This window comes from Poecilia latipinna, unplaced genomic scaffold, assembly GCF_001443285.1.
Source record: "Poecilia latipinna isolate Pla-1442-1.1 unplaced genomic scaffold, P_latipinna-1.0 Scaffold4480, whole genome shotgun sequence".
Classification (NCBI taxonomy): domain Eukaryota; kingdom Metazoa; phylum Chordata; class Actinopteri; order Cyprinodontiformes; family Poeciliidae; genus Poecilia; species Poecilia latipinna.
In genome coordinates, this window is record NW_015117096.1 from 1 (window position 1) to 12,881 (window position 12,881).

Here is a 12,881-nt window from a genome sequence, read left to right on the forward strand (position 1 = left end):
CATGGTCATCATTCATAGAAGGCAACATGCTCCAGTAAGAAATTGCCGTGAAGTTGCGTTGCTTTGTTAGGCCTGCTCTGCTTCAAATGCTCTTTATTGTCGTGTGACAGAGTCTATTACTTTTTCACAAATGGCCAGATTTTTCTGAATATGTGTTTTTGGTTTTTCTGAGTGAATGAAATCCAAATCTACTTTTTACATTAATTATTGTACTTATTCATTTTTTTATTATTATTTAAAACACATGTACACGTAGATAACTGTGGAAAAACAAATGCTGTGCTTCATTACCAAAGCAGCCAACTCTTAGCTGTACTCTGTCTGAACAGCATAACTCTTGCATGTCTCTGGATAATTGGAACCTGGCGAGCACAAAATAAACCCTTTGTGTTTTAAAAGTGGGTTCTGATGTCAGGGGATTTGGTCTGATCCCCTCCAACATGTGGACTTGTTTTGCTCTTTCTTTTAAGTATTGCTTTGTCAGCGCTGGACGATCATTTAACCGTTCCCAACCGTCTCCAGGGCGCAACTGAATTCAACCCACTGAGAATTGGACGTTCAGATTTTCTTTCTCTCAGAGAAGTTAATGCTGCTCTTTATAGCATCACTAGCTCTCATTGGTGTTAAATGTGTCTAATGTCAGTGGGAAGTCAGTTTCTCTTCCTGTTTGGGGCAAACCTTTGCTGCAGTTACACATGTAGCGGGTCAATAAAAACTGCTTCTGTTCTGCTCTACATTTTTATTTCTGCTGCTTTAATTTGGATTGTTTCACTCAGGCATGTTAACACTTTCATGCATTCTTGTGTTTTTTCTAATAATAAAAAGAAGAAACTCGGGATCACTGTTGTGTGTTTCTCAGTACTTTAAATGTAAGTCAGATGATGTGATTCCATTTTCTCCCAGCAGATTGATTTCATTTGGACGTGAAACTTTTCAGCTGATTTTCTGCTCTCATGCCTCCTGCATTAGATTTGACCCATGTGACTGTTGTTTTTGAACACAGGGATCTGAGCTGTTCGCCTCCAAACGCAGTGTACATTAAGCAGCATGCCTTTCATTTCTTATGACTAAACAATGTTTATGATTAAAACTATAATCTGTTTAAAAAAAAAACAAGTTTCCTCCTTCCTCCTTTTCTTCATATCTTCCAGTATGGTGCCATTTTATAGCACAATTAAGTAACTTTGTTACCGTCAGTGGTTATAAAAATGCTGTATATATGAAATGACTTTCTATGACGTAATTTAACACATTAAATTTGGGCCTCTGTCTCTTTAAGAAGCTCCTGCTCTTTCTGAAGCTCCGCCCTCAGGAAGTCGTCAGAACGTGCATAAAAGAATTAAACTCCAGGTACGTTTTAGACGAAGGAATAACATTATAACACAATGTAAATCTCAGAAAAGTTTATTTTACTTGCCCCTTTAAAACAAGCAAACAAAAAAAGTCAGTTGTATTTAGTGGTAAATAATTGAGCTTTTTAAAATGAGAAATGTGACAATGACTGAGTCAGCACTAAGTCCAGGTAATTGGCCATAATGTCGCAATGACAATATTTCTGTATTTAAAAATAAAAAATAAATAAAAATAAAAAATAACTTTTCCAATGTAATATAACTTTTAGAGAAGGGGTGCGTGTGGTTTTTATTAGCTGCATGCAAAAAGTCTTCAAAATCCCGGACAGAATCAGATCAATCAGTTCGCTTAATGAACTGAATTACTGCAAATAAACGACTTCCATATCACTTGGCATATTGCACATCACTGCGCATATACGTGTGTGGTAATAAAATGTTGGCGTGAATGCTGCTGCTGCTCTTTGTGTGTAAGATAATATTCCCAATAATAAAATCCCTGTGGGTCTGAAGTTAAGTTTCCAGTTTCTTTTTCCCCACCTCCACCTCCACCGCACACAAAGGCGCAGTCAGGTCCGGAGACAATGAGGGCATTGAGAGCAGACACGCTCCTTTATTTGCAGATGATCTCCCTTTACCCACATTTACCAATAAAGTATTTCGAATTCTTTCTTCCGTTTTGCTTTTCTTTCTCTCTCTCTCTCTCTCTCTCTTATTTTTTTTTATTTTTATTTTTTTTTTTTTTGCTTTAGACCTCTTGGCTCCTTTTATGGTTTACCCAAACATCAACCCATCTCCCCTCCCTTAAAACTTTTTTTTCTTTTTTTTTTCTTTTTTTTTTGGGTTTCCTCTGTGCGTCACACCAACTCGTCTCCCTCAGCCAGTTCAGGATGACTTCAGGAACTTCCTTCCTACTAACTCCACTTGTTGAATCGGCGCTTTTATTCACGCCTGGGCGCATCTGATCATCCCGCGGCTCCGCAAAAGGGAGGCGCAACATCTTCTTCTCCGCAACGTGTAGTTGTAGATCCTCCCTCTTTCCGGGTTACCGTAACCCTCTCATCGCATCGCGGACACGCAGACATCACCAGCTAAAGAGGCTGTTTGAATTTTTTTTCCTCCTCTCTTTGTCTCTGAAGATAATGTTAATGATGTGGCGAGCCGGCGGTCCGAAGTTTTCTGAAGAAAGTGTAGGGGCGCAGGAAGGAAAGATGTGACCACTTTTGGTGTTTCTTCTCGACGTCTGTGAGCTCGGGTTATGAGATCCGATCCTTCAAGTGTCAGTGTTCACATCACTGGAGCTGCTCGACACAACTCTGAGCCAAAACTTTCAGGATGACTTGAAGAGGCGGTTCACGTGGCGCCTGGTACCCCGGAGTAAGGTGGGTGTTTTGTTTACCCTCCCACAAAAAAAATCTCAGATGTGTTCTGGTAGATGAAAACAGAAGGAAGCGTTTATTTTTTTTTTGTCTAACAAAAGTAAAAAAAATAAAATAAAATAAAATAAAATAAAAAGTATTGTTAGTTAAATATTAATATGAGGCAGTTTAAACAAATGTATCTTTTTATATTCTCACTATGCTAATTTTGGTGTTCCACAAAAAAGCTGAAAATGATTGGTAATCTTGCAGCTGACAGAGACAACATTTCACTGTGGTCTTTATTATAGCACTTCCCCGGGGACTGAATCAGCTGTTGAGACTGTGGCCTGAGAACAAACAGTTCCATGTACTAATGAGCTGAGCAACAGGAGTCCAGTAAAAGTAGTCGCACAATCGTACTTTTCCCCATGTCACCACCAAAACCTGAAACGTCTTCTCCTGGGATTTCATTTGACAGGAAAACACAAAACCAGAGAATCATTAGCCAAGTGAGTTGAAGATGATTCAGGACCATGGTCATTTAGCAAATAAAAACCTGAAAACTGTGACTTGCATTTGCATGAATTCCAGTAACAGGAATTATTGAACAATTCCACGTCAAGAGTTTACCTGGAATTTACCTCATGAACGCACCGAGACCAGAATCTTTGCCATTTTTTTTTTTGTGAAATATGTTAAGTCCCTTTAGATCGGATTGACAGAGTATACGACCAGCAAGTTTAACATCTCTGATTCTCAGTTCAACTCAGAGACTTTTAAAAGACTATGACTTGATCTCAACCAGGTTTATTTTAGGGATGTTGTACCGTTAGAAGATGAATTTCGACCTCAGTTTAAATTCTTCTTTCCATCAGCTCCAAGCAGCTTCTTTGTCACTATTGAAGAAAACATCCCCTCAGCATCATTGTGCCACCACCATGTTTCAGCATGTGGACGGTGTGTTCATGGAGACGTCCAGTGTCAGTATGTCTCATTTGACCAGTCCACCTTCTTCCATTTGTTTGTTCCATTATAAGACTATCTTATTAATGCTATTTTTGGACTTGTCCCGATCTGATATTGATATAAAAATCAATCCGATTTCAGCCAAAAAAAAAACGAGTATCAGATTATTTACGTCTGCATCTAGAATCTCCAATATAAACAGGACTCTGCTCCAGTATTTAGTCCGCCATTGTTACGTATTGTTCTCTGTTTGGATAATATCACCTGATCAAACCTTTTCCAACATCCCACATGGAAAAATAAGTAGTAAAAAGTGCGCATGATTCATCCTGATATTGTTTTGGGGTCAATATTAGTATCAGCAAATTCTCAAAGCTGCAATATTTGTATCGTATTGCAAAGTGAAAAAATTGTATCGGGACACCCCGATTATTTTATTAAGGAGTTGTGGAGTTAGTTGTCTTGTCAACAGATTCATCTACCTGAGCTGCAGTTCCTCTAGCGTTACCACAAGCCTCTTCGGTTGCTTCTTCTTTTTATCTGTTTGTTTGGCCGCTTTATATTAAACACACCGTCATGTCTGGGCAGGTTTGCAGTTGCGCTATACTCCTTCAGCCTTCTATGACAGACTAAACAGAGCTATGTGAGATGTTCAAAGCTTGAAGTTATTCTTCAACAACCTAACCCTGTTTTAAGCCTATAATCACCCCTTACCTAAACAGGTTTACATTATTTTTCACTTCACTTACGTACCTGAAATGTGTTTGAAATGTTTGAAGGTTTTCCATGTTCTCATGTGAGTCGTAAATCCGTTGGAAAAGATTTTATTACCTTTCTGACCTATTTTTAAAAAGTCAATTTTCTTTTATTAGCTTTGCTAGGTAAGAGATTGGCTGGAGCTCAGTGGAAACGTAAGTTCCATTCCAGTTTCCCTCACCACATGTCGATGGGCAAAGCACTTAATCTCCAGGTGTCTACTGATTTTCATATCACTGTATCTTGCGAGTGCACCTGGGTAACTGGGACTGTGTGCTCTGGGCGCGACACACAGTTATGTGAAAAGTATTTTCCCTCCCACAACTGTCTTCTGTTTCTGTGTTATCACATTTAAATTTTTCCTAACAGTCAAAGTTTAATCTCAGTCAATGTTAACTCGAGTGAATAAATGACAAATTTGCTTAAGAAGAGAAGAAAGCTAGCCAAAGCCCTGTGTGGAAAAAGGTGATTTACCCCTGAACCTAATAACTGGCAGTGCCGCCCTTGGGGGCTGTTCTGGGGAAGAGCTAATTACATCGCTTTAATATTTGTGGTTCACCAGGAGGCGTCAGCAAGAATGCACAGTTGTAATGTTTCAGTTTTCTTTTTTAAAGTTGGTTTGTTCCTGGATGGTTCGCTATAGAAAAACTTGGATAGATATAAAAATATACATGTTGTCCCACTACAAAATACGCCATCTGGGATTTGTCCCATTCCGATGCGTTTCATCCTGGCCAATCAGCGAACAGAAGGAGGAGTTGCGAATGATGCCGTTGACTTTCCGGGTTGTTTTCACCAATGCAGTCTGCCTGTATAAGGTTGTAGGTTGGTGATGGCAGCAGAGGAAGTGAACGAAGATGTTCAGTTTGTGTTGGACACACTTCCAAATATCAAACAGTTAAAGTCGAAGTAAGAGGATTTATTGCTAGCAAATATGTTGTGGCTCTTCTTCCTGTGTGGCTGTTCACAGCCACTCAGTTTGCTATGAGATTCACAGCGTAGTTTCTTTCACAATTTAGCTAGCACATTACATAAGTGACAGCCGAAATTTTTTATTTTTTTGCAGAATGACTTTAATTCACGTTAAAGTTCATGACACAGCATGTCTCAGATTAAAATCCAAATGTTGACAGTCCAGACTCACCATTACCCTTTGGCTTGTGTTTAGGTGGAGAGCAGAATTCATGGTTTTATCATCCAGGTCCTGAAAAGCATTGTAACTCAAGACCATCATACTACCACTGTGGTGTTCTTTTTTCAGACAGAACATCTGCAGTGTATCATTGTCTATAGTGAATATAGAATATTTTCCCCTAAAGTCTTGTGGATCAAATGATCTGTTGGCCTTTGTCTTCTTATTGGTCAGCCTCGGAAAGCTCCTTTGACTCCCCCTTTTTTTTTTGGCCTGCTTGCGCCTTATTGTTGAACCACAAATTTTGACCCTAAATGTAAGGTCAAGTAAGGTCAGCAGTGCTTGTGACGTCCTGGATGAGTTCTCAATACTTTCTTTGAGTCATTTCTTTAGGCTGCCCTGGGAAAGTTGACCACTGTCCCACGTTTTCTCCGGTTGTGGATGATGGCTCTCATTGGGGTTCAGTGGCTTCCCAAAGTTTTAGAAATGGTTTGTAACCCCAACAAGACTGAAAAGATGCCAATGACTTTGCTTCTGTTAAGTTCTTGATTTTATTTATTTCTTTTTGTCGGATCATGATGTGATTTTTCATAATGTAACGAAGGGGTAGCTAGTAAAATGAAATACATCTTCCCAAAACTGTGGTTAAACAACATTAATTGTAGGGAGTCCGTTAGTTTTTGTTTTTTTCTTTTTTTCCCTCAAAAGGTTGGATAGGTTGGAATGGGTTTTCCTTCCTGATAAATGAAATCATTATTCACAAACTGCTTTTTGAATTTTGTCCGGTTGTCTTTGTCTGATATTAAAATTTGCTCGATCATCTGAAACATTTAAATATGACAAAAAAATAAAAATAAAACAAGAAGAGAGTACATCTGCTGTGGCCAAGCCTTTTTCATGCCACAGCGTTTTTAATCCACTTACCATTTCCATATTCAAACCTAGGCTGAGTTTCACACCACCTCAGCGTAATTCACTCCTATAATGTTTAGAAGCCACACTTCAAAGATTACACAAAGTTTCCGAGCTTCCTTGCTTTACATTTTACTTTAATCTCAACCGAGTTATTTTAATGGAGGAAACCTGCCTCAGGCCTGGCATTGAAGTCAGAGGAAAGAAACCCACACTTTGCATTGTGTCACAACATCATATCTCCTCACCTCCTGTAACCGAGCCATCCGTTTGCCTCTCATACGCTGTATTTTGTTGGTTGATTGGACGGAAGGGTACAGAGGAGTGAATGTGTCAAATCTGTTTGGTCGTAAGGTCTTATTTCGCATTTCGGTGCATCTCAAGCCATGTCTCATGCTGCGAGTCCTGAAGATGCCCTACCTGAGCACAGCTGCCAAATCTCATTGTGTTTTTGTATGTGCTAGCGCTGGGCCCTGCTGAGTCCAGGCAGTGGCCCAATTTTAGTTAGTTAGGGTTTCCAAATGCATTACAGCAATAGGAATGTATTCAAGGGAATGGGTGTGTGGGAGTTTATCCTGCCATCAGCTCTGGTATGTTGGTAAATCTTGTGAGACATACTTGCTGGGCATCTTTCTTTCACTGCTACATCTTAACGATCTCAGATTTAATCTCCACTGAAGCTCATAAGGTTTGTTCTCTTTAGGACAAACCACAAGATTCTGTGTCATTTGTTAAAAAATGACTTCAATTAGTAGGAGGGAAACAGAACGCACCTCAGAAACCAGAAAGATAGAGGATGGATTTCTCTGCCCCAAACACCAAAAACTGTCAGGAGCACGTAAGAATAGCCAACTTTCTCATCCATGGACCTTTGTTTAGACCCAGAAAGAACTCAGTTAATTATTCACTACATAAAGCCACGGTGGCGAGAAGAGGCAAAATACTAAAAGTGGTTTGACTTCAAAGATTCAAACCAGAAGGAAGTTCAAAAGAGAAGGAAGTTGCCTCACACCACACAAAATAAAGATCAACAGTATGATTTGGTGTGAAGGCCAAGCAACGCTGAGCTGTGGGCTCACAGGAATGAGATGAAGCTTAAACTCTTAGTCTGCTAATCATTACCTCATTTTGCCTCTACCTCCTCCGTTCCCCAGCTGTTGTTAATCACCTGTCATCAACTCCTCTGGTTCCTTAGTCACTTGCACTCCTTCTTGTGTTTACATAATCTCCCTCATCTCGTTGTTTTTCATTGGCTCCTTCTGTTGCTCCTACTCATGTTCCTGGCTTCCCATTGGTTCCTGCATTGTCCACTGTTTGGATTATTAGTTCATTGTTTATTTTTCATTAAAGAAAGTGACATACGTTATGACACCTTCATGTAATTTCAACTTGAGGTTTCTCTGATTTTGCTGAAGTGAATTGAAATATCCTTTTTGGACCAATCGGGACCGGATTGCTAAAAGAAGCAGCCAAATCATTTGCTCTGTGTTCTTATTTTTAAAACAAGGAGAACAGAGTTCATTGTTAAAATAATCTGTAGGGTGTGTTTTTAAAAAAAAATCAAGTCAGACTTGAATGAGAATGATGGTTCAAAAGTTTGTTTTGGGAAGATAATGTAAACTACAAAGGTTATTATAAAGGTATTTATCCTCTGAAAAAGTATGTGCAAATAGATGAAGCATTCTTGGTGTCATTTTAGCTTTGCTTAAATGACTTTCTAATAATAAGGGTGTGACAATACAAGCACCTGAGATGAAGTGAATATTTAATGACTGGAAAATTCAGTTTAACTTTGAGAAGTCAGTGGTTTATTTGAGCTCGTCTAGACTTCAACTTGGTCTTAATGCTAAAAATAATAACTAACTTTTTGCGTTTTCACCAAGAGAATTACTGAGATTCAGAAATCTCAACCTGTGTTTTAAATTGTCTCTGAGTGTAGATGTATCAGGTTTAGGTTCGATCAGTTTAAACATTTGCCAATACAGTAAAAATTAGCTGATTAGAAACTACAACTCAGGGAAGCTCTACAGTGTATGCTAGCTTCACCGTCGCCAACGGTCAGCTTTCCTGTCTTGTCTGTCGTTGTTTCATCGTTTCTTTTTACTACTTAGACCTTTAAGAGTTTTTGTAGACAAGTGTTGCTAGCAAAGGATGTTTTCATTTGCCTAATTTGTCAGCACAAAGAATTACTTTCTTTTATGCCTTAAAATAATACCGAAACACAGAAACAGTGTTTCCTGCTTGAAACAGTCATATTCTGGTTTCATAATACTGAGCTAAACTTAAAGTCACAAACTGACAGGGTCTGGACTGACCTTCACAGGATGGATTTCACTTGACAAGAATCATGCTGACATTTTATTACACTTCTAATCTCTGGTATTGTTTTTTCACTGCTGAAAACTGTGAAGTCTGGAAACAACTGGATGAGTTGGGAAATGACATGAGATGTCATCACACCCCAAATTATAATATGAATTTTATCTTTTTTTCTTTCTTTTTTTTTTAAAATAATAGCTATAAATTTAAATTTGAGGTGACCACCCAGCCATAATCTATTGCTGAATCTATCTGAAAATTGGGCATTGCAGCCTTGAGTTGCCCATCTGGATGTCTTATGTAGGAAACACGTTCTGTATTTCAGCTGAAGAGAGGCTGAGCTCTCCCAGCCTGGTGGAGACACACCAGCATTAATAATTGATTGAAGGACGTTTACGGCAGGGCTTCAAAAAAGGTGAAGAAACGTTGTGTTATTGAAACCGAATCCATTCACTCCTTGGATACCAAACGCAAACAGAGTTTGACTAAAAGAAAGGCTAGTGCAGCGGGTGAAACGTGGCCCCGTTTAAAACTTTACTGACTCTTGGTGCAAATATTCAAGTCATATTAGACCCAAAAAAGAAAACAAATTCCACAGTAATGGTTTGCTTCAAATGTTTATTCTGTGTTTTTAATCAAAAATACCACTCAATGTTTTGGTTTCTGTTCCTCAAGTGTGTTTCTTTTGTTTTGTTTTGTTTTCCCACAGGATGAATGCAAAGCGGTTCATGCTGAAGCTCAGGAAAAAGTTCATCCCCAGCCTCCTCTCCGTGCTGACGGTAATTATCCTGCTGCTGGTCAGCGCCAAGTACATCTACATCCCTGAGTTCCTGGATCCTCCACCAGCTCCAACCAGTCAGTCATTTGTCAAGCACAACATCAGCTGCAAAGCCATTTATGACATGGACCCAGTAGAAGTGGGTAAATCCCTCATCATCAGAAGGAAAACTGTGGTGGAAGATAAAGATGAAAGTCTGATCGACTTTACAGGAAATTGCCCTGTCTTCAGGAAGATCAGGGGTTATGATGATTTGTGTGTTTCCGAGGAAGAGAAGATTTTTCCCATTGCGTACTCTTTGGTTGTACATAAAAATGCGTGGATGGTGGAGAGACTCCTCAGGGCGGTGTACTCTCCCAACAACATCTATTGCATACACTATGACAAGAAGTCGTCGGCTCAGTTCGTTGCCGCCATGAAGGGTTTGTCCAGCTGCCTGCCCAACGTCTTCATCTCCAGCAAACTCGAGACCGTTTTCTACGCAAGCATCAGCCGCCTGAAGGCCGACCTCAACTGCTTGTCGGACCTTCTGACATCGGAGTTCAAGTGGAAGTACGTCATCAACCTTTGCGGCCAGGACTTCCCGCTGAAGTCCAACATGGAGCTGGTGTCAGAGCTGAGGGGGCTGAAAGGCTCCAGCATGTTGGAGACGAGTCGACCCAGTGAGCACAAGAAGCAGCGGTTTCTGTACCGCTACGAGCTGCAGGACGCCAGTTTTGAGTATAAGAAACTTCCGGTGAAAACACAGCAAGCAAAGTCTCCACCGCCGCACAACATAGAGATGTTCATCGGCAATGCCTACTTTGTGCTCTCGCGGGAGTTTATCCAGTTCATGAACTCGTCGGCTGTAGTGAGGGACTTCCTGGCCTGGTCGGAGGACACCTACTCTCCAGACGAACACTTCTGGGCCACACTTGTGCGACTGCCGGGCGTTCCCGGGGAGGTGCCCAGGTCCCAGCCCGACATCACAGACCTGATGAGCAAGACGAGGCTTGTGAAGTGGCAGTACCTGGAGGAGAACCTTTACCCGCCGTGCTCGGGGCAGCACGTCCGCAGCGTTTGCATTTTTGGGGCGGCCGAACTGCACTGGCTGCTCAACTACGGTCACTGGTTTGCCAACAAGTTCGATCCCAAAGTGGATCCCATCCTTCTTCAGTGCCTTGAGGAGAAACTGGAGGAGAAGCAGAAGTTGTTTCAGAAAGGGACAACGTTGACGTGCCCAAAAGGTTAGCTAAAATGATGGCTGTTGACTTTTCTTTTAATTGCCCCACAATCTTAAGAGACAAAGTCCATTGGACCACACAAGTCCGGTGGGGTCACGTGCACTTCTATGAGTTTTTTTCTTTTATTTGTGTGGTTTCGGGAACTGACGGTCTGACAGGACACCCACTAAGGAGCTTTTGTGTCGATCAGAAACTAAGACATACACACAAATATGCGTACTATAGGATTGTGTTAGTTATTTTTTTCTACATTCTGCGCTTTGCTACATCCATTCCTATTTTTTTGTTTAGAAACACTCCATCCTTTCTCCTTGGATTATAGATTTCTCTCTGTCACAAATCTAGGAACCTCGAGCATATGTTGTTTAATGAAGGAGAGAAAAACTACATCTACAATCAAGTTCAGGGACCAGCTACTTTCTATGTCACTGTGATTGTGGACTTTTCAACTCTGTATCTTTTCAAAATGCTTTATGAAAGATTTTGAGCATTGATGGAACAGCAATAGATTTCCAGTGCTTTGAAAACATTTAAACATGATTAAATTATTATTGAAGACTTGGGTTGCACAATGTTGACTATGAATAAATCATCAAAGTCAGTTCTGAAGTGTTACTATTTATTGAATAAAGTATTATTCTAACCAGATATACAGTACTTGGATGATCTGAAATGTACATTTATGGCTGAGGAAGACGTAAAGAAATACTGAACATACTGTACATCCTTGCAGGTATTACTGAATAGCAGGACTATGAATACAGTTTAAAGCAATAGGCACAATAGACACAAACAAAAACGCAAGTCCTGAATGAAAAATACTAGTTTTCTTTTCTTTAATGCTAATAGTGTCTTCTACTTGCCAAGGAGGAAACTTTAACAGAGTTTAGGGGGTAAAAAGTGTCGATTGATGCAAATATGTGCAAATTAGGCAAAACTCTCGCTATTGAAAACCGTCCTGGGATGTCACCCGATCTCCCCCAGCCTGTCCATGCAGTTTCACTCTTTAAGTTGATTTATCGTGTCCGTCAACAGTCCTCTAAAACGTCCACATCTAAAGCAGGAGCCGTTCACTGGACTTCTAAATCTGACACGGGGAGATTTCGCCGTGAGTCTCACTGGGAGAGCTGTGGGCAAAAAGCGGCGAGATAATTTAGCTTCTGATGAGCTGGTTATATAAAGTCATTTTATTAGATCAGTAAACAGCACTCACTAAACCATTTAAAAGTAATAAAAAACTGCACAATGGAGTGGGTTTTCTTTTTCCATAGTTGAAACCAAATGATCACAGTAAAAATTTGCAATCTAAAGTGTAAAAACACTCGAATATGAATACATAAATTGCTCCTGTTCACTGCTGTTTGGTTTTAATCCAGGCACCCTCTTTTTGGTCTGATCAAAGTTTTTTTTTTTTTTTTATGAGAAGTGCTTGTCACATTTTTTATGTGGTTGCAGAAACAACATCATGAAAGGTTTCATTCTTCACATCGTCACTGTGAGCGGTGCTGTGAAACTAAATGTCCAATTAGCTTTAAAAGACAGTTGGAAAGACAGCGACTCAGGAATGGGGTCGCAGTATCAGTGTGTGCATTATTCTTATTGCAAAGTATGATCAGAAGGGAAATCGTTGTTGGTTAATATATTCCAGCTGCCGTCGGACATAAATAAAATTGCCAAATAGGTTAAAGGTCACAGAGTGATGGAAGATGAAAATGAGAAGACAGAAGAAAATGTGCATATATGACAGCTGATGTTGTCATTGCAATATTCACTAATAATATCTCCAACAGCAATCAGAATAACTCTCAAATACACAAAATAAACGTACTAGTTGTGTTCTGAAAAAGCAGCAGGTTAACCGTTGACAAGATGGCAGCCATAAGGTCCTCTTCAGGAAATCTGTTGAAAATTCACTCCGTTTTTCATACGTATATCGCAGGGTTGGTAAAAAAAAAAAAAAAAAAAAAAGTCACTGTGAGTTTTGGTGACACTTTATTTGAAGGGGAGTGCATAAAACTGACATGACACTGTTATAAAGATGACATAACATCTTGTCATGAACATAAAGAAGTCTTTATGAAT

General features: G+C 39.9%; 1 protein-coding gene across 1 annotated transcript; it reads left to right on the forward strand.

The window, feature by feature from the left end:
- The first annotated feature begins 2,194 nt into the window (after positions 1-2,194).
- On the forward strand, positions 2,195-11,447 carry LOC106942693 (beta-1,3-galactosyl-O-glycosyl-glycoprotein beta-1,6-N-acetylglucosaminyltransferase 4-like). Its single transcript, XM_015026020.1, has 2 exons — positions 2,195-2,734; positions 9,508-11,447. The coding sequence occupies exon 2, from the start codon at positions 9,509-9,511 to the stop codon at positions 10,805-10,807; it is 1,299 nt and encodes a 432-aa protein (XP_014881506.1). The 5' UTR covers positions 2,195-2,734; position 9,508; the 3' UTR covers positions 10,808-11,447.
- Positions 11,448-12,881: the final 1,434 nt, after the last annotated feature.